We start from the raw sequence: 27137 nt of genomic DNA on the forward strand, positions 1-27137 counted from the left end.
ATTTCACTCACATCCTTAATACACTGGAGGGAGCGCAGGAGTTGAGCACCTTGAAAAGGGGAAGGAAAAAACACGAAGGAAGATTGAACAGGAATAATTACAAAGGTCAAAGAAGGGATTCCTCCGGGGGCGGGGACATGGGCAGGGCCAGTCCCTGCCGGAGGTGTGCTCAGCCCACAGAGAAGCTGCGCAGTCGCTGGGCCAGCTCCAGGCAGCCCAGAGGCCTGGCCCTTAGACCAGACCCTGGGAGCCTTGGGGTAGGAGCCGGCTGACCCGGGCTGCAGAGCCAGAGGAGGGAGGCCAGGGAGCCCTACTCTGGGCTCCATGGCTCCAGGCTGAGCTCTGTGGGAATCTTTTACTCCATCAGCCTCATTATACAAAAGAGATTTAAAGATAATAATAAAACAACAGGTACCTTTTGTAATCTACCCCCATACTGGCACAGATGGCTATTCATGACAGCTAGGGTCTTCCTTTTGGCAACACCTTTTGAATAATTATCCAGGGCTGACACTACTTGCTGTGAAAGACACCGAAACCTTGCCGGGCCAGCTGGGAAAGAGACACTGCACAGAGCCCCTCAGGGCACCCTCTGCCACCCCTGCCCCTCCCCAAACCCAACCACCTTGACCATGATGCTTCCATCCCAGGAATCCAAGAGAGGACATATACCCCAAGGCCCCGGTCAATTAGGCGAGCCCTCCCACCCCAGCCTGCTCTCAGCTTGAGGACCAGGACAGCCCAGCGGGGCCTGATCACCCACCCCAGTGTCCTCCCTGCCACCCCGTGGTGGATCCCTGCCGGGCTGCCCAAGCACCTGGGCCAAGGCTTCCCACCCCTGACCACCTGGACTGTTGCTTAATGTCTTTTTTGCTCTCAGGCAGGCAGGGCAATAGAGGATGAGAAAGCAGGAAGCTGTGCTGGGTGTTGTGTGAAGAGCTGTTGCTTTAGCTGACTTCTTCCTGAAGAGAACCAGGGCTGAACTGGCTTGACCCTCCCCACGGGCACTTGCCCAGGGCAAGAGGAAGAAAGTCTGTTTAAGGAAAGCAGTGACCATTATTTTTCTTTTGCTTTCTTTCCTGAAAACAAAACAACAAAAGAGCAGCTGGGTCTAGGTGGGGAGTTGCTGGAAGTGCCACTGTCATCTGCCCACCCACTCAACAGACCTTCCCTGAGGGCCTACTGCGCTGCTGAGGTCTGCCTGGGTGCAGGCTGACCTACACGGTGCTGGTTATTGGAGGGAGAGTCAGCCCGATGTCCTTCAACCAGATAGCACCCGGGATCAAGACAAGCCACGTCACACGTGCCCCCCATGCATGGCCCTGATCTACTCAACAGCCTTGTTTGTGGTCTGTTCTCTAAGTTGGACTCTGCAGGACTCGGACCTCCTCTGGCCAGATTGCCTAACTGCCCCTGACACAGCAGGTTGGTGAGGAGCAGTGTGGCCCAATGGTCAGGTGTGTGGCCTCTGGAATCTGACAGTATGCATTTGAAACCTGGCTCCATTACTTAGGAGGTGTGTGACCTTGAGCAAGTTGCTATGCTCTTCTGTGCCTCAGTTTTGGCATCAGTAAAATGGGGATAATAAAACTAACGTTCTCACAGTGTTGTTTTGCAGATTAGACAAGTTAACACATGTTACGTGCTTAGAACAATGTCTGCTGCCTGGTGAGTGGGAGGCAAGTAGTAGTTATCACTCCTGCTGGTGACTCTTGCCTTACTAGATCTTATTCAGGATTGAGACCAGCTCTGGGGAAAGAGCCCTTACCTTAGTCCCCACTCCAGAGGTCAACCCTCCAAACGGGCTATTTGACCACCCTATCCTTGAGGTGGGCCTGTGACACCATCCTGGACCTGGGTTAAAAGAGGGTTACAAAAGGAGCTAGTGGTTCCAGAAAGGCAAACACTCCTCTGGATGGGCAAGTCTGGACAGGCAGCAGGTGCCCCCTAAGGACTCGTGCCAAAACCAGCCTTACCAAACATTTATAGAAGATCTAGGGGTGGGAGTAGAAGTTCTATAGCCTCTTGGGTAATGGAAATAAAAGCTAATAGAGATAAATTAGAGAGAGATTTTTTTTTCTGGGCTGTGAACATTGGTGGGGAAAAAAAAGGCTGCAAACCAGTAGAAGCTAATGCATTTGGAGAGAAATAATAATTGTCATAATACCTTGCATTCAAATGTCCATTTTGCTCATCAAAGATGTGTGTGTGAGTGTGTGAATCATGTCAATAACCTTGATAATAACCTAGATGGGTACGGTTTGGGGTGATTAGTAGCAGCCCCACATATTAGACAGCTCACTTGTTCATCCATCCATCCATCCATCCATCCATCCATCCATTCAACAAACACTTCCCGAGTACCTACAATGTTCCATGCCCCATGGTAGGCAGAAGACAATTCAGAACCTCATAGTCTAAGGATAAAGTTAGGCTGGACACAAAGAATCATAAGTCAAGGCACAATGGGATAACAAGTAGGCTGATCCAGGGCCCAGAGAGGGGTCTGACTGTGGGGTAATTGGGGAGGGCTTCCTGAAGGAGGTGGCGCTTGAGGACTGCCCCCTGGAGACATGCCCTGAAGTCACATGGACAGAGACTGGCAGACCTGCTGGTTCCTCAGCCCTCAGCAGGTGTCGTGAGAGCCTTTCATAGGCAAAGCCCTGCACCAGGTCACACTCACCCCCCTGCTGGGGACACAGGACCTGAGCACCTGGCACAGTCAGGTCAAAAGAAAGGCTATAGCTTCTTACAGCTCACATACACTTCACTGAAGTCCTGCAAGGAGAGGATGTGCCAGGATGATAAATTCCCATTGGGCAGATGTGAAAATGGAGGCTCAGAGAGAGAAAGCATGTCCCAAAGTCACCAGGGAGTTATGGCAGAGCTGGAATAAAGATCTGTGATCCTGATCCGAGTCAGCCCATTGCTCTTCCTTTCACAGCAGACTACCGCCACCTCTGGGCAAATGACAGGAGCATCCTAAGCAGAGGAACCAGCAGAAGCAAAGGCTTGGAGTCAGGACTGGGTGTGGCTGGGTTGGAAGGTGATAAAAAGGCCTGAATAAAGGATTCCATCAGGCATAGAACCCAATGCATGGCAGTGGACCAGTCAGGCTGAGAAATGAGGACAGGAGAGGGGGAAAGTTCTGTTCTGGAAGGCTAAGCCTGGCAAGGATGGGGAGCCAAGAGATGTGGGTTCTGGAGCTGTCTCATGTGGGGAGAACTTGAGTTCTCAGTCCTCCGTATCTCCATCTGCTCAATGAGGGAGTGATGCGAATGATCTCCAAGGAGCACCAATATTCCAGTCTCTCGACCCTAGGTACCTGGGGAGGGCACGATTGTCACAATACTGGGGCAGATGGAGGAGACACAGTGAGGACCAGCCAGTGCTCACAAAGGTGGTGGGGAGAAGTCAGGCAGATACAGCAAAAAAGGTGCTGATCCCCTCCCAGATCATGGTTCTCCCGGGATACAAGGGGATGCAGAGTCCTCAAGGAGACCTTTATAGTGGGCACTGGGGAGGTGTGGTAGACAGAATCATGGCCCCCAAAGCCTGTGAATATGTCACCTTACAAAGCAAAGGGGACTTTGCAGATGTAATTAAATCTAGGATTTCTGAGACGTGGAGACAATCCTGGATTATCCGGGTGAGCTCAATATAATCACCAAGAGTCCCTATAGGGGAGAGGCAGGAAGGTCAGAGTCCCAGAGAGAAGATGTGACAACAGAAGCAGAGGTCAAAGAGGACAAAAGATGATACCCTGCTGTCTTTGAAGACAAAGGAAAGGGCCACAAGCCAGGGAACGTGGGCAGCCTCAAGAACCTGGAAAAGGACTTCCCTGGTGGTACAGTGGTTAAGAATCTGCCTGCTAATGCAGGGGACACAAGTTCGAGCCCTGGTCCGGGAAGGTCCCACATACCGTGGAGCAACTAAGCCCGTGTGCCACAACTACTGAAGCCCGTGTCCCTAGAGCCCGTGCTCTGCAACAAAGAGAAGCCCGTGCACAGCAACAAAGACCCAACGCAGCCAAAAATTAATTAATTAAAAAAAAAAAGCTGAAAAAGGCAAGGAAATGGATTCTCCCCTAGAGCCTTCAGAAGGAATACAGCCCTGCTGACACCTTGATTTTAGGACTTCTGACCTCTAGAACTGTAAGATAATAAATTTGTGTTGTTTTAAGCTGTAATTTGTTACAGCAGCAACTGGAAAATAATACAGGAGGCCAGTGGAACATCCAGAACAGGGAGCCATCAGGCCTGCTCCACGCTGGACAGATCCCAACCCTGGCGAGCTCCTTCTCCATCCCCTTGCTGTGGAGGACCCCTAAACCTGGCTCTCTGGCTTAGGCTGCTTTCCTGAGCTCCAGATGTTTAAAACAACACTTATTTAGCACTTACCATGTTCCAGACAGAGTTTTGAGTGCTTCTGAAATATTAACTCATTTAATCCATGTAACAAGTTTCTATTCCCATTTTATAGGTGGGCAAACTGAGGCACATACACACAGTTGCAACTGAGGTCACCCATTCATAAGTGGGATAAGAGTTGAAACCCAAAGATGGGCAGTCTGGCTCCAGAGGCTGTACAAGAGATTCTACAGTTTGATCAGCTTCCACAGACCCCAGGGGCCGCCAGTCTAACTGTGCTGCAGGTGAATGTGAAAGAGCTCTGCTTGGATACCTCTGATGATGTGGAGCTTATTACCACCAGAGGCAGTACAGTACAGGGGTTAGGAGAAAACCAGTTCTGCTACTTACTGCTCTGTGAACTCAGGCAATTTCTTTTTAACTGTTAGTTGGGACAAAAATAGTACCTAGTTTCATAGAGTAAGGGGTGAAATGAACCAAAGCACATAATACATGCTCAATAAACATTAGCTATCACTGTTATTATCTCCAGAAGCAGCCTATTCCAGCTTCAGAGAGATCAAACTGTTAAAAAAAAATTCTTCTTTGCACTCAGCTACAGCTTGCCTCCCTGTGGCTTCCCCTGATGAGCTTAGAGCAGCCACATCTCCTCCTCCCATACCCCTGAGCACGTGGGAGGCAGCAGCCAGGCCCCCAGCCTGCTGTCTCTAAGCTGACAGTCCTGGGCTGCCCATGGATGCCAAGGTTCCCGTCCCGCTTTCCTTCCTGGACCCTGTCCTTCTCTGTCTGCTGCCCAGGTATCAAATACTGAGAGAGATTCACCCCTTAGCCCTGAGGTAGGAATTCCTTAGCCTATACTGCTAGAGAAGAGTTCATTATGGTTCATCCAGAACATTAGAAAGGATGGAAGTTCTGGACCTACCAACATGTTGGGTGCCCATAAAGCATGAAACAAAATTTTAAAAAAACTGACCAACAGTATGAAGAGCAAAAACCCCTTTATAGGAAATGAACTATATGTGTGTAATCTGATACCATTTTTTATGCATAGAAAAGGTTCTGGAAGGATATTTACCAAACCATCAACTCTGCTGACAGCAGAACAGGCTAGGGAGGGGGTGAAGGGATATAGTCACATGTTTCCATATACTTCCGTACCATTCGAATTTATTTTACAATGAGCACGTATTCCTTCGTGATTTAAAAGGGATTAGTAAAGCTGGGGGTATTGCAACAGACTAGACCAAGCTTCAGAGCAGAGAAACCATGAGTTCGTGGCTCCCCAAGAGCAGCTTCCACGTGGTCTCCCACAAAATGTTCCCAAACCCCACAGTCAAAGAGAAGCAATAGTTCCCTCCTCCACGCCTTCAAAAGCACTTGGCTTCTCCCTGGTATTTCTCTTTCTTTTTCTTATTTGTTTTGTTTTGCCCTGTACATGCATCCACATTTACCTCCCTCATCAAATTATGGGTATGTTGAGGGCAGAGACCCTACAGCCACAAGACCCAGCCTAGGCTAAGGTCTGATGTGAAGGAGGAGCTAGGTTTTGATGGAGAGGTGAGTGAGTGAATGAGAGAATGAAGGAATGATGAATGGCAACCGCTCTGCTAATTGCCAGGAGCTACAGTTTGGTGTGTTTTCTCCTGCAGATAATGGCAAGGCAGTGGAGATCTCTGACCAGGAGGACGAGCTAATGAAATTGCTATTTTAAGAAGATGGATCACAGCAGGGTCAGCTGGGAAGCTGGAGGCCCAGAGACCTGCTCGAAGGCTATTTGGAAAGGTCGGCTTCCAAGCTGCCCGCAAGTGTAAAAATCTATGAGTGCATTACCAGGATGGCCATCCACCTTTGTTTATTTTTATCCTACAAAATACAAGGTCAGAAACAACTGGAGTACTTTCCCCTGAAATTATTTTTTTTTAATTGACACTGCTCCTTACACAAACATTAATTCATTTATTCAACAAATAGTTCTTAGGAACACTGTGCTAACCTGAAAGCAAATCATATTTTCCTTTGATGTCCATTTTAATTACAGAGATGCTTGAATTTCATTTGGGTTTTAAAATGATCAGACCTCTGGCTTCTCTGAACCTCTAAGTATCCTTCCAAACATTTAGATTCCGAAATTCTAGGTTTCTCTAGAATCTATAACTGTGAGTCTATTTAACAATACTTTAATCCCCAATTGGATTCACCTTGAATCTTTCTGGAATGCAAATAGCCTAGTTTTTCTGGGGAAAGTTCCGATCTTGGGTGCTGAGTTTTCTCTCTGTTTGTGGTCCCCTGAAGCAGGTTCACAACATTTAGTTTGGACAGAGTGTGACATCACTGCACCGGGCTGAAATGCCTAATTGTCACACATTCTGGAAAACCTTGCACTCGGCACTCCAGGCCCTCCCCATTAGATGACTTATAACACCGAGCTGATATCTGGGGAAAGCCATTCCAGGCAGGCAGAACAGCGTGAGCAAAGGCCTGGAGTCAGGGACAGGCAAGGCCAGTTGGACAGCCTGTGGTCAGCCCTTCCTGGCCTGGGTTTCTACTGGGCAGGAATAGGTGTCAGAGGAGACAGGAAGGAGGGCCTGGGGCAGGTCGAAGACTCACAGGGAGCAGCAGGCAAGGACAGTGAGTGAAGCTGGCCAGGTGGAGTCTGGGACAAACAGGAGAGTACGGCTGATGTAAAGGGATGGCCCCTTCTCCACGCTCCCCTAGTGTGGCCATGTGGGAATGTGGACCCTGGTGGACAGTCTTCCAATTTTTCAAAACAAGTTAGACATTTTAGCCTTTATGTGAAATCTCTTAGTTTTAAAGGAACTTCTAAATTTAACTTTTTGATAGTGGTATATTAATATATATATAACATTCAAAAAATTTTAAATGTAGATGATATTCAGTAAGAAGTCCTCTTCCTACACCCACTTCATCGTCTATGCCCAAACGTGGTTACTGAGTATCCTTCCAGAACTTCTGTATGCTTGTGTGAACAAATACGCATTCCCATTGCCCCTCCCTTCTTTACACAAAAGGTGGCATTCTGTATATATTATTCTTGCTTCTTTTCATGAATAATGTATCTCCAAGATCTTCCCAATCAGGACATAAAGCACTTCTTCGTTCTTTCCTGCAGCTGCACAGTACTCCATCTTACGGGTGAGCTCTTCTTTACTGAACAGTCCCCTTCTCATGGACATTTGGGTTGTCTTCCTCTGATCTGTAAAATGTGGGCTCTGATTCTTTTTTTTTTTTTTCAGGTTTAAAAAGCACTATTTGGGCTGGACCCTGAGTACCCAGAATGCCAGTGCCTGGGTCTGAGTTCATAGCACGGATGCCGGCCCAGACTTTACCGACAGCTCAGCTCTGGCTTGCCAGTGGGAAAGGAAATCACTTCAATGGAGAGCAGCTTCAGGTAAGTCCTGTTTGAAGATTCTTTGCCTTTGAGCTAGTGAAATCCCCATCACTAGAGGTAACCAAGTCCTGATATAGAATAGATCCCAGGGTTGGGTGACGGGTCGGGCTACCCAACCTTGAAGTTTCCACTAACTTCCAGAGTCCCTGAGGCCTGATTATGGGCTGGGCCCAACTGGCAGCAGAGAAAGAACTGAGAAATGGCCCCATCCTCTCAGCACCTCATTCACTCATTCATTTATACAGTTAAAAGGCATTTCCCGGGCTTCCCTGGTGGCGCAGTGGTTGAGATCCACCTGCCAATGCAGGGGACACGGGTTTGTGACCCAGTCCGGGAAGATCCCACATGCCGTGGAGCGGCTGGGCCCGTGAGCCATGGCCGCTGAACCTGCACGTCCGGAGCCTGTGCTCCGCAACGGGAGAGGCCACAACAGTGAGAGGCCCGCGTACCGAAAAAAAAAAAAAAAAAAAAAAAAAAAAAAAAAAAAAAAAAAAACAGGTCAAAGGAGGTGCTCCCCATGGAGAGATAAGCAAACGGTCGTTCAGAAAGGCCTGGAACATACTAATAGCTACCATTCGTTAAGTGTTTACCATGTGCCAAGCACCGGGCCAAGACTGCATGGACCATGCTTGAAATCCTTGCAGGGAGCCTGTGAGGGAGTGCTATCTTGGGGCCCATTTTACAGATGGGGACCTTGGGCATGGAGGCTAGTAACGTGCCCTAGGTCACTCAGCTAGAATACGGAGAAGCTGGGCTTCAAGGCCAGGCAGTCTGGCTTTGCTGCTGACATTCTCAGTCATATGCTGAAAGAAATGTCTTCTGGAAATTTAAACTGGGATTTTTTTTTAGTCCATCCAACCACATACTGGCAGCAGGCTGTGGAAGCCAGGGCCCTGGATAAGCCCCAGATCCAGCTGTAACTCACTGGATGTGGCCTTGAGCAGGTCATCTCCCACCTCTGAACCAGGGTCTCTCTGACTGTGAAGTGAGCAGTTGCTCTGCGGGACCCTCCCACCCTGCCTGTCTGTGGTTGGATATTTGCCCCAAAGGAGGCTGGGAAGAGCCAACAATGGATCCCAGACACTCCAGATCTCCTTTCCGGCCCACACACACTTAGATGCCCCCTTAGTGGCTCTCAAATTCTTCCCCGTCACTGTCTCATTATAGCCTCGAAACAGCCAAAGGAGGCAGGCAGGGCAGGAATTGTCATCCCCATTTCATAGATAGGAAAACTGAGGCTCAGAGAAGACAAGCTATTTGCTGAATGATAGGACAGTTAGGTGGCAAAGTCCAGGCTTAAACCTGTTCCTCTGACTCCTGGGTCTAGTGCTCTTTCCTTCAGCCCTCAGCTATTGCTCAGATGAGAAAGGTGGAAGAGGATGGACTTATTTGCTTTCAGGTACCAAGTTTGGGATACAGAGACTCCAAACATTGAGCCTGGGATACCAGCAAATCAGAGCTGGTGGTCCTGGGGACTCGGCAGTCATCTGTCTGTCTTCGTGGGTGCTCATCCACTGGCCCATGTATGTTCTCTGTTGTTTAGAGGGGACAGTGCCCAGGGGATGCCTCAGATCCCAGGACCTGGGTCATGCACCAGGCAGGTGTTTCCCAAACTTGTTTAACCAGAAGAAGCCTCCCTCAGTCTCCACCTGCCATTCCAACTGGTGATACAAAGAGATGGTCCTCAGGGGAAGGGGCCAGAAAGGACACAGGCTGGCCCCGTTACTTTGTTTTCCCAGGCAAAGGGTCAGGTGAGCACAGCCAAGGGCAAGACTGCCAGGTCCTTTGCTGGTGTCCACCTGCTGTCCTCCCTGGCAGGTAGGCACAGTGGCTGCCCCATCAGCAGGCCTGTGGCCCAAGGATACACCTGCAGACAATTAGTCCCAATCAGGACAGGCTCCAACTGCTGACGATGCAGGAATGGGCGGGCCATGTCACTGCTTTGCAAATGGTGAGCAGTTTCTAAACCGTGGCCCTGGCTGGTAGAGCAGGAGTTTAAATTAAAATTTAACATGGCATATAAATGATGGAGAGACATGGACTCGTTCTCTAATGAGATCTCCCTGGGCAGCCGGGAGTGTGAGGGCTAGGGTGGAGCAGTACACAGACCAGCCGCCTCTTGGACCCCAGGCTGGCAGTCTAGCTGAGCACCCTGTGAGGAGGGGAGAAGGAACGGGTGGGGCTGGAAGACTCAGCCCTTCCCTGAAGAGTTCAGAACTGTGTCAACACATCCACGAGCACAGGTGGAATTAAATTAATGCCACGTGGTGACAGGAAGGCCCATCCTAACAGCTCTCAGGGGCATTCCTTCAAGGTGTTCTAATAGCTCTCATTGGGATCATCAACTGCCCCCAGAGGGTGTTTTGAACATTTCTGGGGGCTTTTATATGATTGACAGGTGTTATTGGCTTGTGGTGGAGCAGTCCCACACAACGAAGAATCTGCCTTTATCCTGCACTATTTTCATGTCCTGCCCAACACTCATGTAGGTGGTAGGTGAGAAATCTGCTTATAATTCTTTAAATCTAGAACGGAACTTCATTCCCATATTAATGTGAACTTGCAGTTTCCATGGTCTTAATAAACACTGAATTTTCTAGGAATGCAACTACTGTGTAAACTGAGCAAAGCTTGTACTTTGTTTTATTTGGAACTTTGCCAAGAGTTCCTCACCTATTCGTAAAATCCCACTCACAGTATGTGAAACACAGTTAAGTCTGTGTTCGGGATTGTTGCATTCGTGGTGATTCTGTGCATGGAGCGAGCCCTGGGCTACTCCATTATGTCTTGCAGTTTAGACATGCCGAATATTTACTTATCAAAGTACATAGCAGTTAATTATAAACAATTTCACTTTCATTTCTCCTTTATCTTATAGTTAGGGTATTATTTTGATTTTATTTGAAATTACTTGTGAAGATAGGCTATATTTTTTATGAACTTAATTTCAGGAGAGTAAAGGGGCAATGTAAATATTTGTTATTCCCTAGGGGACACTGGGTGGGACTGAGCAGAGAACCCCGGTGTCAGCACAGCACTACAGTGTCCCATTAAGCAGGGGAAGAGGCTAGGGATCTTCTCCTACCGAATCCTCATATGCATGCATCTGATCTACACGTGTGTCCATGCCTCTGTGTGTATGTCTTTTATATTTTTTCACACTAATGGAATCATACTAAACATATTACTCTACAAATTGTTTATCTGCTTAAAAGTATATCTCGAACATTTATTCATGTCAGCACAGATAGCTCTACTTAATTCTTTTTAATGGCTGCAGAGTAGTTTATTGTGTGCAGGAGCCATAATTTATTTAACCTACTCCTATTGATAAACACTGAGTTTTTCCCATTTGTTTTTCATTATAAATAATTGTCATTATTATATGGATTTAGGTATCACTGTGCATCTGTGTGAATATATCTTGAGATAAAGTCCTTAAAGTGCATATAAAAGTTCTGAGTTAGATGGTAGGTATGTCCATTTAAAATATTGATAGATACTGACAAATTTCTTTCCAAAATGATTGCACTGATTTATACACCTATGACTGTGTATGGCAATATCTGTTTCTCATGTCCTCTCTAACACTGGACCTCAAGAAACATTTCAATCTTTGATAAGCTAATGGGTTTTATTAAAGTATCTCCTGGGAATTCCCTGGTGGTCCAGTGGTTATAATGTGGGCTTTCACTGCTGTGTGCCCGGGTTTAATCCCTGGTGGTCCAGTGGTTATAATGTGGGCTTTCACTGCTGTGTGCCCGGGTTTAATCCCTGGTCGGGGAACCACGATCCCACAAGCTGCGTGGTGTGGCAAAAAAAAAAAAAAAAAAAGAGTATCTCATGATTTTTTTTTTTTTTTTTTTTTTTTTTTTTTTTTTTTTTTTTTTTTTTTTCCCGGTACGCGGGCCTCTCACTGTTGTGGCCTCTCCCGTTGCGGAGCACAGGCTCCGGACGCGCAAGCTCAGCGGCCATGGCTCACGGGCCCAGCCGCTCCGCGGCATATGGGATCCTCCCAGACCGGGGCACGAACCCGTATCCCCTGCATCGGCAGGCGGACTCTCAACCACTGCGCCACCAGGGAGGCCCTCTCATGATTATTTTAATTTGTAGTTTTAAAACTGTGAGTCAAGTGCATGTCTTTTTCTATGCCATTGGACATCTGTATTTTTTCATGTTCATTTGCTTTACCTGTTTTTTCTACTGATTATTTTTCTTATTTGTTTTTAAAAACCTCTTTATATATTAAGGAAATTTGCTTTTTGTCATCTGTATTCCACTTTTTAAAAGTTTTCTATTCTTTGTTTTTTCGGGTGTTTTTACATATGTATATAAAACATTCCTGTTTTAAGCAGTCATTTATATCATTTTTCTTTGCCTTTTGTATTTGGAACAGATTTTTTTTTTTGGCCACACGACATGACTTGTGGGATCTTAGTTCCCCGACCAGGGATAGACCCCAGGCCCTCAGCAGTGAGAACGCAAAGTCCTAACCACTGGACTGCCAGGGAATTCCCTGGAACAGATTTATAAATTTATTTATTTTTGGCTGCATTGGGTCTTCGTTGCTGCATGCGGGCTTTCTCTAGTTGTAGTGAGCAGGGGCTACTCTTTGTTGTGGTGCGTGGGCTTCTCATTGCAGTAGCTTCTCTTGTTGTGGAGCACTGGCTCTAGGTGCACGGGCTTCAGTAGTTGCAGCATACGGGCTCAGTAGCTGTGGTGCATGGGCTTAGTTGCTAAGCGGCATGTGGGATCTTCCAAGATCAGAGCTCGAACCCGTGTCCCCTGCATTGGCAGGCGGATTCTTAATCACTGTGCCACCAGGGAAGTCCTCCCTGGAACAGATTTTTAAAGGCCTTCCCCACTCAAAGTTTATTAAAAATTTCCCTTATTTGGGAAACCAATTTCCCTTATTTGGGAGACCAATTATTTGGTCTCCCTGTTAAGGTAGAACTGCTTACACCGTGGATGGTACTTTCTGATAAAATTGCAAGGTGATGCTTTTTTTCCTCTTTTATTTATTTATTTATTTATTTTTGTGGTACACGGGCCTCTCACTGTTGTGGCCTCTCCCGTTGCGGAGCACAGGCTCCGGACGCGCAGGCTCAGCGGCATGGCTCATGGGCCCAGCCCCTCCGCGGCATGTGGGATCTTCCCGGACCAGGGCACGAACCCGTATCCCCTGCATCGGCAGGCAGACTCTCAACCACTGCGCCACCAGGGAAGCCCTAATTGTTGTAGCTTTATCATAACATTTTAAAATATGCTGTTTTACTCATTTCTTTATTTCAGAATTTTTCTAGCTACCTTGAGTGTTTATTTATCCAGTATTTGTGTCATTTTGACAAGTTTTAAGAAGTTGGCATTTTGATTGAAAATGCTTTGAATTAATATGCTACTTCGGGGGAACTGACATCTTCATGATACTGAGTCTTCCTACCTAAGAACAAGCTATATCTCTCCATTTATTCTTTTATGTTCCTTAGTGGAGTTTTAAAGTTAAGTTTATTCCTCAGCATTCTACCTTTTTTATTTTGATGCTATTGTTAATGTTTTCCCCTATTATTTTTCTAGCTAGCTATTGTTTACTTACAAGAAAGCTAATGGTTATATTTATAATATTATACTATTATATAAGTATTATATATTTATAATTAGAGTAATTTTAGTATTTCAACATTAGGCATAATTCTGACTTTGAGATATTTATATTCTTTTTCTGCTCTGTGATGTGGCTTTAAAATAGATTGATCATAATACAAACAAGTCTTTGGTCAAGGGTTTACCTGAAAACCCAGCCCACATCCACACTTACCTTCTGCAGATCCTGGACAGCTAAACCACCCAACTGGCTTTTAGCACAACTTTCTAAATCAGGAGTATTCAACTCAAATTCCTTTCCAGGTTAGGCTTTTAAGATAATGAGAAAGCAGGTGGGCGGGGGCCATGTCTCCAGGGGCTGCTGCCACTAAGGCCCCACCTACCACGACCAGGTGGGAATACGGCCCAGTCTGGCCAGATCTTCTGATTTTTCAAGGGAAGCCAGAGATCCAGATTTATAAATTTTCAATGTTGACTCAAATTTATAAAAAGTCCTACATGGGGCCAACTAACCATATCTGTGGGCTAGATTAGCCCTTTGGGCAGCTGGCCACCAGTTTGCCACGTCAGTAGACAAGAGTCTCGGAAATGCAACTATAGTCTCAGCGTTTACTGGATTATTTTCCATCTAAATAGGCTTGTGCAGATGGTAGAATATGTCTTCCTGTGATTTGTCTAAACCCATGAACCCCAACCCTAATAACAAACCCTCCCTCTGCAGAGCAGTCACCTCAGGGATCTCATGTGATCCTCACAAGGGCCCTGAGAGATCAGAGACACATCCAAAGTCACAGCAAGGAAGTGACGGCGCCAGGATTAGCCCCCAGATTATCTGTGTGGTAGAGTGGCAGACTGTACTGGCCTGCTGTTCAGTTTTACCTCTGCTGCTCACTAGCTGTGATCTCTGGCAAGCTACTTAAGTGCCCCGGGCTTCCGTTTCCTTGTTTACAAAGTGGATGTGATATAACAGTACCCACCTCCCAGGGCTCCTCCAAGGGTAAAACAAGTTCACCTACCAGAATGTTTGGTACTCCGTAACTACTCAGTAAAGTGACTTATTATTATTATTAACTAGTCCAGGCTTCTTTCTACCCTACCACACCCCCCTACCCAATTATTTGTGCTTCTTTGAAAAGAATAAGGACCCAGGAGACTGAAGGCCGGCTCCAGCTCTCCCCTTTACCCCTTATATTGGGCAAGTCACTGCCCCTCCCTGAGACTCGGTTTCTGCATCTGTAAAATGGGAATGCTGTCAGAGGTCTTGTCACAGACTCTCATGACCCCAGGGGAGAAGATTCATGGGACACCTGTGATGTTAGGAAAAGTTCATTCTGACTGAGGTTCCCCTCCCCCATCCCTGCACCGTTACTGACACCCCCCCACCTGCAGGCTCAGCAGCCCTCCAGGCTCTTGCCCCACCTCAGGTAGACGGGGGACCAAGTCACCCTTGCCTCTTAACTGATCTCCATGCGGTGCCCAGATCTACAGCCAGAGTCCTGGCTGCTCCTGCCTGAGCCCCACGAGCCCCGGTCTCAGAGCCGGGCCCTCCCTGCCTTGGGACCTACATGAGGCTATGAGAGAGCCTGTCTCATCCGGCCCCCACCCCCGCCTAAAGTTCTAACCCGAATCCAGCCCTGATGCAACTACAGCCCACTCACATTACAAAGAACCCCTTGTCTCTGTCACTACTTCCTGTGTCTTGCCTACCAACCTACAGGGACATCCTGCTACCTTAGGCTGGACCTCAAGGCTCTGGCCAAAGTGTGATCCCCAGCCCCTCACTGTCTGTTAACGTGAAGTATCCAAGACTGCCTTCTGCCTGCATGGTCGGACAGCCTCCCGGAGCTGGTGGCTGAGTCTGTCCGTCCAAATTATCCCAGTGCTGCTGGAGCAGGGAGGGGTGTCTGCCTGTCTCACCCTCCTGGCCCAGCCCCTTCACAGCAGTGAGCCTGACGTGACCAGCCACCATGAGAGGAGTAATAATCGCAACATGTACTGGGTGCTTGTGTGTGCTAGACCAGAGTCTAAGCACCTCATATGTTTACAGCATTAATCCTCACAGCAACACTGTGGGCTGGGTGCTATCACCATATTACAGATTTAAAAACCCCAGCCCAGAATTCTTATATAACTTACCCAAGAGGACACAGCTAGTCAATGGCAAGTTCAAAGCCAGCAGTGTGCCTCCAGGGCCCAAACTCTTCATCTGTACACTGACAGCTAAAGCAGCTGGTCCCGAGCCTTCCAGAAAGGAAGCCTAAACCTCCTGCCCTTCTTAACTCCACCTCTGCCTGGAAATCTAAAATTCCTGCCAGGAAATCTACAATCTGCCAGGAATCCCACTCATCCTCCAGGCTGATGCCAAATAGGGCTGCCTTTCTCCTGAGAGGGCTAAATCCCAGCGCTCTGAACACTCAGCCCCACCTACAGGGGCCCCGAAATCACCCAGCCCCTCTGACACAAGGCTTCCCTGGCCGCCCTCCCAGCCCATCGTCCGTTTGCCATTTGCTCTCCTCTGGCTTTATCAGAGCGTCTACAGCCATGTCTCATCGAAGCCACAACTCCTGGCCCCAGCAGTCCCCCGCCTGACCTGTTCCAGGACCTTATAACCTCATTAAGACAAAGATGGCCAATCAAGTCCAAAAGCACCAGGAAGCCACTTCCCTCATCACACACATGTCCTTTCTCTCTCTCTCTGCCACTCACCCCCCATGCCCCAGGTGCCCTCACCTGTCACAATGGGGTAGGACTGCGGCCCCGGCACGCTGCTCCCGATGTCGGCAGGGGTAGGGCTGGTCAGGTTGGCCTTCATGTCGTCCAGCCCTCCAGCCAGCGAGGCCATGGTGGAATAATCAGCGGTCTGAAAGAGGAAACAAGACAGACACCTCAGCACTGAGACTCCAAAGCACCCCAGCCAAATGCCACCACCACATTCTGGGCTCAGCCAGCTAACCCATGCCAGTGCCAAGGCCCCCAGGGGGCTCACGGACCCCCAGTATTGAGAGGGCAGATTCAGCTCGACAGAACAAGCAGGTATCCAGAATCAGCAAGTCTCCCCAAGTGAAGAGGTAGATAAGATTCAGTGCAGCTGCACAAGAATTCAAACCTAGCTTCTTTATGGCCTGCAGGTTTCCCTTACCCAGCCCCAGCTAGCCAGAGACAACCATCCTCCTCAATGCAAGGAGGAGGAGAGAGACAGCCATAAGCAAAAGCAAGGCAGAAATAAGAGTCTTGTAGACAAGAGGACGGAAAGAAAGGTTTCTGATTTCTGTGCTCTTAAACCACAGATGTAGAATCACAGAAACAAGGGTTAAAGGGAATTTGGGCCATGACTCAATCCAAATCCTCATTTCACAGATGAGTAAACTGAGGCACAAGGGGAAGAAGGCTTTGTTCAGGATCAACAGGGGATGGTTCACCATAAACTCCCACCCCAAAGCCAATATATCAAAGCATATGAGTCACAGTTGGCAAGTGTTTTTGAATTCCGGAAGCCGTAAACACCTGTATGCTGAAAACTGTAGGGTGCGCACATCTGATTTACCAAGTCCACGCTAACCATGTACATTTGGCCCATGAGTCATGCTCCTTTCTTTAAGCCATTTCATGAAATCAGAGCTTGCGATGAGTCATTTCCCTGGCATCCAAACCACTGTCAGAATGGTCTCCAGGCAAGGTTGTGAAGATGCCCACCTGTCTTCCCACTCAAGGACAGACTACGGTATAGGCATGAGTGACAGATCTCTTCCGCCCCCCCACTCCCCTGGCCTATCTTCAGTAAAAGAAATATCTGCAAACACCTAAACCAAAGAGTCTAGTTGTACCAAGCATTGGTACAGGGAGTTTCCTCTACCACCCTGGCACTGCCAGTGGAGGACACATTCCTGTCTGTCCAGGGTTATGTCCTTGGCAGAGAGGGACAGGGAAGCAAGCAGTCTTCTGAAAGAAGTTTGCAGGCACCCTGGGTAGGATGATGAGGACTGAGCCCCTGGGAGGGAAACCAGAGGAGCCACCAGGCAAGTGGCAGGCAGAGGGGACTCAGGCTCAGGCACGTTCCTGGCACTTTTCTCTGCAAATGAATTAGAAAGTACTGCCAGGGCAGCTCAGATGCCAAGCGGGGTGCATGGCAGCCGTGAGTCCAGGAGGTACTGCAGGCCCAGGCACCCTGAGATGGATTCTTGTCCAGAGCTCCTGGGGCTCTCCACCCGTCTCCAGAAGAGGCTGATTCTGAAACACGCAGATACGAACACAGGCCCGAAGCCAGCCCAGGTAGGACAAGATGGGGGACAGGCCTCCCCGACGTCAAGAATCACTATAAAGCTGCAGTAATTAAGACAGTATGGGACTGGCACAGGCACAGAAAAATAGGCCAATGAAACAGAATCAAGTCCAGAAACGGATCCATGCATATATGGAATCTTGATATATGAGAGAGGTGATGTACAAATCAGCAGGGAAGGATAAGACTCTAATAAAAAATGCAGGGTAACCAGTTATCCATTCAGAAACAAGGGGGAAAAAAGAAATTGGATCTTTACACCAGACACAAAAATCAATTCCAGGCGGATCGGAGACCTAAATGTGAAAGGCAAAGGTATCTAACTAACATGGTCAGCTCTAGGTCCAGCCAAATATCCTTGGGAACAAGTCTGTCCTTCATGGAAAAGGAAACGAGTGGCCCTGGTATGCTCACACAGAGTTCCTGGTTGCTGTGAGGACAGCAGTGGGTCCTGGTCAACCTGCTGCCTTGCTTCAATGCCTCCTCCTCCAGAAAGTCCTTCATGACTACCACTCCCCAGGAAGCAGGAGTCCCAAGTGGTACCAGGACAATAAAAACCATGATCTTCACGACCTTGTCAAGCTCACATTTATCGATCACTTACTCTGTGGCAGGAGCTTTACTAATATTATCCCATTTAATCCTCACAATTACCCCATGTAGTAGGTTCTGTGTTATTCCTATTTTACAGATGAAGAAACTGAGACTTCTATTATAGAGGGAAAGTGCTTGCCTAATATCACACGGCTTCCAGGTGCCAGAGCCAGGATACAAACCTGGGTACATCTGACTCCAAAATCTCCACAATTACCCTAATGATTTTCCTATTGTGTTCTAACCCTTTAACAGGTATGAAATCACTTTGCTAGTACCAACCTTTTAAAACAGAAAATAGAGTGGTCTAGAAGAGAAATTTTCTAAGAGTCTCACATAGAAAGGGTAAGTCCTGTTTCATTAATCTTTGTTTCCATATAAGTGGATATGTGTGTACTAGGCGGAGATGACAATATATTTCTTGCTATAGGTAACACCCAGCAGAGTCTTCATTCCATAAAGCAGGGAGCTATTAGGAAAAAGTCACTGTCTAGACTTTATCCTACGTAGAATGGGATGTGGTCACGACATTAGCCCCCTAATTTGCTTAAAAAATTAGGAAGTAAAGCTCAATGGAAGCTCCTCCTTCAGTGCATTGTCGTGTGCAAAGACAGGAGGTCAAGATGCCTCTGTGAGGGTCTCTGGGGTTTCTGGGACCCCGGGGTGAGGACCGCACCTCCCATTTCCCTATGTTCCTAGGTCCTACTGGAGGCCTGAGCATGGTGGATGCTTAGCATTTATTGAGCTTTTCTTGTGTGCAAGATGGCACGTGAAGACCAGACATGCTCTCTGACCTTTATCCACAAACCTCAAGGGAAAAGACACGTGGCCCCGAAGCTCCATCCAACAGGGACAAGGGCACAGAGCCATTCATTTACACGGCGCAGGAAGTGGTGAAGAAAGGTTTCTTGGGCAGGCTGTATTTATCCTGGGCCCGAGCAATCCCTGACCCCCCACCACCCCCAGGCTGAGAAGAGCTGAAGGAACGCTTAGAGGTGAGACAGGAGTGATCCAAAAACAAGGCACATGCCAATAGCTGCAGGAGGAAGAGGTGGAGATGAAAAAGCAGACAAGCTGGGATTCGACTCTGAAGAGCTTGTGCAATGAACACTTGGATGAGCAAATGAATGAATGACCCCTTATCCTCAGGAGAGCCAGGCAGCATCCTAGCCAAGAGTAGCATCCCTGCAGCTCTCCCCACCCCACTACCAGGCTTGGCCCCTTCCTAGACTCCAGGCTAGGCAGCTGGGTCCACAGGGGAAAGCCTCTAATTCCCAAGAAAACATAGCCAACCTGGGTTTAAGAAAATGGGGAGAGGGTGGCCAATCCTGCCTCTTATTTAATGTCCAGATGGAGGGGACTTTTTGTTATTTGATTTTGTTTCAGTCAATAAATTCAGTTTCAAGGTTTGTACAGTCACTTCAAAAGTTGGCTTTGAATCATCTTTTCAAGACGTGAAAATCTTCAACTTGTGTAACACGTGCAGTGGGAGGTCCAAAAACCCAGTTTCCCAACCACCGATGGTTGCCAGAAGGTAAAGTGAACTTTCCTAAAGAGCTGGGGCTCAGGGGACAGCTGGATTCACAAACCAGCTCTCACTGGCCTTTGACATTTGTGCCTCCCACCACCCCACCTAACAGGGCTGGCTTTGAGCCCAATCTCTTTCTTTGCTGGGATTCCACAGCTCTTGTTCTGCTCCTGCATGAATCAGGGGATGCTGTCATTTCATTCGCTGTGTAATTATTCCCTAATTTCTCACCACTGTCTGTCCCCCTGAGCTACCTAGATTTTTAAAGGCAACTGCATTCTCCCCGGTCTCCTGGGATCTCTGGAACCTCGTTCCACTGGCTGCTCCTCAGCCACTCCAGGCACTGTCCTACCTCTGCCTGGGAGGCCCATCTCACTCAGCCACTTAAACTCCTACATTGTCCACAAGACCCAGCTCAAATGTCACCTCCTTGGTGCAGCCATTCCTGGGCCCCACATTCCTACCAATAAATCATGATTTCCTTGTCTATGTTTCCATAATTGGTGTCATTTTGCACAGACCTCTATTTTCATACTTCAAACCACATGTAATGGCTGTTCGTCTGTCCCCCTCCAGGTTGCTTTGAGAGCATAGAGCATGGAACAGCACCAGAGCCCCCTAAGTGCTTGTTGAATGAATGAATGCATGGTCCAGCAGCATGACATTTTCCACAACATCCAAAAGTTGGCTGGGGAGTGTTCAAACAAGTGTTCCAAATAACAGGCTAAACTCTCACCTCTACCCTTCATCAAGTCAGGTGATCAGAAAACAGCATCCTTGTCTACCATGAGGTGAAGTCCCTGAGGAAGTGACTTCACTGGTCTGTGACAGAATATCAGACATTTAACACTGATTAGAGGCAATAAAAGAAAACAGCCATACAAAGAACTTAAAAAAAAAAAACCAAACAAACTCTGGAGACGTGCCCATTGGAATATTCAAATTCCATGTGAATCTCTCCTATAATTCATTACCAGAAAAAAGTTTTTTCTCCTGACAAATGGTTAATTTGCCTCTGACTGAACAACAGGAACATTGGAAACCACTACATATCCCTCTCTGTCTTGGTTGCCAGGAAGATCAGTCAAATTCAGTGCTCACTCACCACAACTACGTCATTGCTGGCGCCTCCTGCAATGATCTTACTCTCTCTGCACAATATCTGAACTTTTTTCAGCCTTAACTAACTTAGATATATGTACTTGTTTATTTTGCAGGACAAGTCCTTTTTGAAAATGGAGGCTGAGAGAGGTAGAAAGAGTGACAGAAAAAGAAAACAGGAGGGAAGATCAGGAGAGGGAAAGAGAAGAGAAGAGAATACGTTATTGGTGTCTCTTTTCTTGGTAACGGTATCTATTTCCATATCTCATAGTTACTTGGGAAGCCAAGGGCTGAACAGTGGGGTTGTGTTGGTGCACCTATGTCCTTGGGAACATAGTTCCCCATCCTCCCTCCATCAGCCCCCAGCCTCCGACAGCCACAGGCAACAGCTGTGTTCCACATTGCTGCTTCTCCAAGCTTTTGGAGTTCTTTCTTTGGATGTCATTTTGGGCTTCTGCTCCCTTCCCATCAGGGCTCCCTGGTGCTGTCCTTGACTATGACCCAGGAAGGGAAATGAACGAGGTCAGCAATTCACAGAGCATCCACTCCAATGCAACCAATTGGGATAAAACTTCTCCACCTGCTCACATGAAAAGATGTTCAACGTCACTAACTATTAGAGAAATGCAAATCAAAACTACAATTAGATATCACGTCACACCAGTCAGAATGGCCATCATCAAAAAATCTACAAACAATAAATGCTGGAGAGGGTGTGGAGAGAAGGGAACCCTCTTGCACTGTTGGTGGGAACATAAATTGGTACAGTCACTATGGAGGACAGTAGGGAGGTCCCTTAAAAAACTAAAAATAGATCTACCATATGACCCTGCAATTCCATTCCTGGGCATATAACCAGAGAAAAACATGGTCCAAAAGGATACATGCACCCCAGTGTTCATTGCAGCACTGTGTACAATAGCCAGGACATGGAAGAAACCTAAATGTCCATTGATAGATGAATGGATAAAGAAGATGTGGTACATATATACAGTGGAATATACTCAGCCATTAAAAAGAATGAAATAATGCCATTTGCAGCAACATGGATGGACCTAGAGATTGTCACACTCAGTATAGTAAGTCAGACAGAGAAAGACAAATATCAGTATATCACGGAATCTAAAAAAAAACTACACAAATGAACTTATTTACAAAACAGAAAAAGACTCACAGACTTAGAGAATGAATTTATGGTTACCAGGAGAGAAGGGTTGGGGGGAGGGATAGACTGGGAGTTTGGGATTGACATGTACACACTGCTATGTTTAATATGGATAACCAACAAGGACCTACTGTATAGCACAGGGAAGTGTGCTCAATATTATGTAACAACCTAAATGGGAAAAGAATTTGAAAAAGAATAGATACATGTATATGAATAACTGAATCACTTTGCTGTACACCTGAAACTAACACAACATTGTTAATCAACTATACTCCAATAGAAAACAAAAATTTTTTAAAAAAAAAAACATAGGCAATCATCCATCAAGCATAGTTTAGATGGGTTGGCTCCACATTTTGTTTGCATCAATTAAAAAAAAAAAAAAAAAAAAACTTCTCTGCCTACTGCCACAAACTCCTGGGAGGCCTCAAGTTCAAGCACTGCCAGGTATGCACACCCTCCTCTCAGACACCATGCTCCAGATAACAAACCGTCTTGCACTCTCAAATGTCTGAGCTAGAAGGATGCTCAGGGTCATCTTTCCCAACCTGGAAAAACTGATTCAGGGAGGGGAATGGACTTCCTTAGCTAATTTTTTTTTTTTGCGGTACGCAGGCCTCTCACTGTTGTGGCCTCTCCCGTTGCGGAGCACAGGCTCCGGACGCGCAGGCTCAGCGGCCACGGCTCACGGGCCCAGCCGCTCCGCGGCATGTGGGATCTTCCCGGACCGGGGCACAAACCCATGTCCCCTGCATTGGCAGGCAGACTCTCAACCACTGCGCCACCAGGGAAGCCCCCTTAGCTAATTTTTATCTGCATCATTTATAGCGGTTGATCCCGTGGTAGAAAGAACAGTGAACTAGGAGCAATAGCACGGGGTTCCTGCGCCAGCTCTGCCTCTTTCTCACCTGCGTGACCTCAGGCAAGCTGGGCCAGCTCTCTGAGCCTCATTTTCCTTATTAATAAAATGAGATTTAAGTCTAACCCCTTGCTGCCTGCCTGCCGGGGCGATCGTGAAAATCTGAATGATAAGGAGAGGGATCACACTTTGGAAACTACACAGCATGAAGAGTCAAGGAATCCTAGCAGGGACTCAAGGAGGCGCGTGCCCCAGGAAAGTGTGTGCTGGGCATCATTTGGGTCCCTAGGAAATTACCTGGAAAAGGACTGCCTGGGGCTGCACCAAGTATTGTCTCATCAGCACGGGGCACCACTGCCATAGCATGGAGGAGAAAAGAAACACAGACACGTGAGAAGGAGGGCAGCACGAAGCAGGGCAGTGCAGGGGGACAGGCTGCAGGGCTGGCTGCCTCAGCTGGCCACTTGGGGCCACAAGGCTTCCCCATCACCTGCTGAGCTCCTCCAGGCTCACTGTTGGGCCAGAGGTAGCCCTCGAGAGCTGGGCCAGAGGCCAACCACTCCCATCCTGAGGGACCAGACACCTGCCCACCTACACACCTACCCAGAGGAGGACAGAAGCTGGAGTAGGGGAGCCGTGTCCCCAGGGCCTGGACTGATGACAGGCAGGAGTGTGGCTGAGGAAGCCCACCAGCCCTAGGGACAGGAGGACGGGGTTCAAGTCTGACAGCCAAGTTTGTGCTGTGTGGAACCAGGCCAGGCACCTCAGTTCTTGGCTCCTTTTCTCATTTGTAATGTGGGGATATATGACCTACCTCACGGGGTCGTGAGAAGGCACACAGGGAGTGAGAAGAAAGCCAAGTGCTGAGGGCAAGCCTTTTTGTTCTCATTTTTTTAGTCCTCAGGGCCAATATACCAGTGAGTTTATCAACACCAATATCCCAGTGTGATTTTGCAAGATGTTATCATTGGGGGAAACTAGATAAGGGTATATGGAATCCCTCTGTATAATTGCTTAGCACTGCATGTGAATCTACAATTATCTCAAAATAAAAAGTTTAATTTTAAAAAAAAGAGTTAGAAAACAAAAACAATTAGGTTTTAGCATTGCATCTCCACTAAACCAAATAAAGATGAATCAAACTTGAAAAAAATGTTTGCTGAAAGGAGGGACTATGAATAACGCCTGCAAAAAAGTACCCCATAATCTACAAAGTGCCACTGTCAGCATTATCTGAGGGGAAGAACTGCCAAGAATTCTGAATGGCCTCCCTCTTCCAGGAAGCCCTCCTGGATTTCCCCTCTGCTGTGTTCCTAGAACCCCAAAGTGGGCACATCCCTACCACTGCACTTAACACTCTGCATTGTATACTTAATTGCTCAGGGTTCTCATTCTCCAACTACAGTGTGAACTGCATGAGCAAAGGGCTGTGTCTCCCTCATCTGTGACAGCAGCTCCTGGCCCAGTGCCCAGCTCTGAACAGATGTGACATAAATGCCTGTGGAACCAAATGAACAGGGACAGGTACTGTGGCCTGGCTCTGCCAACAGCATCATAGGTGCTTCCTAGGGTCACTGAGAGGGTAAGTGATGGCAAAGTGCTTTTATTCATCAGAAAGTACCCTGGGCATGAATGAGACATGCTTGTTATTCGTTTGGTTCTCCAGAACTGTGCCCATGCCTGGGTCAACACCGTCTGCAGTGGAATCAAGGGGCTTCCAAGAAGAGATTTGCAAGGTTTAACTGACTCATCTCTCCCTATTCTGTTTACAGCCTGGCAGGTGCCCCTCCAGCCCACCCCCAGACACCCTTCCAGGTGGTGTGGGACAGCAGGGGAAGCCCCAGAGAGGAGACTGAAATCAGGTGTTGTGGTTTCTGTCCGGGAGAAACTTTTCCAGAAATAACTAATCCGGAGGCCCCCTTCTCCCGCCCTAGCCACTTAGAGAATCTTAGTGAGCCCCAAATCTCAGGGCCCAAAGAAGCTCAGGGGTTATGGAAGCTGATCTTTAGCTGATGCTCGAAACTCACTGGTGACAGGAAACTCACTACTTCCTGAGGCAGCCGCTTGGTGGCCACACAGCTCTGGCTACAACAGCTAAGGCCTCCCCAAGTTGGTCTTGAGTGTGCTCTCTGGGGCCCCAGTTCCAAAGAATGTCCCCTTGGGGCCTAAGAAGCCTGCTTCTGCTTTTTTTGTCACCTCATCACCTGGTTAACTCATGCTCTTCTCACAGTCAATGCAGAGCTCACCACAAGCGCTTTTGAAATGGAAAGTGATTTTGTAGATGAGTTTTTAAAGTACTCATTCTCCCCCACCCCTAAGCAGCGTGCTAGTTGTAAGCGAATGTTCTGTGCTGGTAAACCCTCCCTGGCTCCTTACTGCCTCCAGGTAATGTTGACCCAAACCATGCAGGCCCCAATCCAAATCCCATCCTACTTTTCCAGTTTCAACTCAGATCTACCTGCTTCCCAAACGGCACCCTCTCCTCCAGCCACACCACACACACAAACTCCTGAGCGCCCCAGTCCCTTCACTCAATGCCTTTGCTCATGTTGTTTCCATCCTCACCCCAGTCCAAATCTTGTCCTCTAAGGCCCACTTCCAATGCCATCTCCTCCTGGATGCTTTCCATAAATCTCTTTGGTTGAAACAAATCATTCCCTTCTCTGAATTCCCCTGGCATTTTCCCCACACCTCATCTAGGACATCTGTCCCCTGCTACTTGATCCCAGTCATTTGGCAGCATGTCTGCTCTCCCTCTGAGATAAGGAGGCTCCTTCGGGCAGCCTGATCTGAACCTGGGTCCCACCAGTAGGCCTGGGCAGGATATATCCTGAGTGAAGCTGAGAAGGGAGAGAGGGAAGGAGCAAAGGAATCTGGGGCCCACCCTGAACCTCAAGAAATCTGTAAGAAAAGCAGGGAGAGAAGGCCCTGGGCTCGGAGCATTCCGGCTCTTGTCCTCCCCAAATGCAAGAGAAGAAATGACAAAGCTTGGAGCACAGAGTTCCACTTCCGGAAGACAAGAGCTGGGACCCAGCAGCAAAGGCCCCCTGAATGATAAGAAGATGCGGTGGGGCGGGGTTGGGGAGACTCGTGTGGAGGGGGGAGGGGAGGACTCCCTGTTTGGGAAGCCCCAGAGTCTGCTCAGACTCTGCCATCCAGATCCTGATGTAGAGAAGAAGAGGGAGATTTCCAAAAACGAAGCTCCATCTTGGAGCAGCCAAATTCCACCAGCTTCTTCCAGGCAGTTCATGGTGGGGCCTGGCTGTTCCATCCTGCTACAGGGAAGGGAGAAGGGCAGGGAGACCCACTACCCCCAAAGGAATGCAGGCCTCTTGGCTACCTAGGGGCCTGAAAGGGGGCATGCAAAGGGAGGTCCCCCATCCTAAAGTACCTGGTACAGGAGTGGGGGACATCCCAGGATGCTCATAGCTCATTTTCTTTTGGACTTATTTCCCCACTGTGGGAAGACAGAAAGGCTATCCTGGGGCCATAAAGAAATGAAAAGACTTTCCTCTGTACTGCAAGATCAATAGGATGGGGGCACGGAGGTGAGCCTGGATGCCCCTCCCCACCACCTCTGCCCTGCTACCTCTGAGTGGTGACACGCATGTGTGCACACACACACACGTACACTCTCACATACACACACTCCTCAGGCCAAAGGTCATCTCTCTGCCCCTTCTGCTCCCCATCAGAAAGAACTTTCTAACAGGCAACATTCTGAAAAGGCAAACAGGCAGCCTCGGGAGGGTGTGCCCTCTTTGTCACCAAAGTTTGCTAGAGCCAAACAGACACCGTGTAAGAGAAATACCAGAACAAGAAGGCTGAGAGGACCAGGCTTCTCACGGCTATTTCAGACTCCAATTCAGACGTCTCTACCAGTTCTCATCTAAACCCTCAGACACAGAATACGTCAGGAGTACTTGCATTTCTTGGATGCTTACTACACACCAGCTACGTGTCCTAGGTGTTAAAACCTATTAATTTATTTAATCTTACAACGACCATATGGGGTAAGTATTATTATTCCCGCTTTACAGAGGATGAAAATGAGGCACAAGGGGCCAAAATAACGTGTCTGAATCACCCCTCAGCAGCGCAACTCCAAGTCTGAGATCCTGAACGCTACCAGACACCACCGTCATCAACTCTATCCTGGTACGAATGAGAAAACTGAGAATAGGGAGTGGAGTGAGCTGCTCAGGGGGTGTTAAGACTCAGTTTCTGT

At 47.9% G+C, this 27137-nt stretch overlaps 1 protein-coding gene across 8 annotated transcripts in view; it reads right to left on the reverse strand.

The window, feature by feature from the left end:
• PAX5 (paired box 5) overlaps positions 1-27137 on the reverse strand; it is a gene marked incomplete at both ends in the record, with an annotated part of 186992 nt that overhangs the window by 63960 nt on the left and 95895 nt on the right. For all 8 annotated transcript variants that reach the window (XM_082643561.1, XM_082643560.1, XM_082643558.1 and 5 more), the window contains one exon: positions 16111-16240. In XM_082643561.1, coding sequence (XP_082499687.1) covers positions 16111-16240 — 130 coding nt within the window. The remainder of the gene's footprint in view (positions 1-16110; positions 16241-27137) is intronic.

The sequence above is a fragment of the Mesoplodon mirus genome (assembly GCF_964341445.2).
Source record: "Mesoplodon mirus genome assembly, chromosome: 1".
Taxonomy (NCBI): Eukaryota; Metazoa; Chordata; class Mammalia; order Artiodactyla; family Ziphiidae; genus Mesoplodon; species Mesoplodon mirus.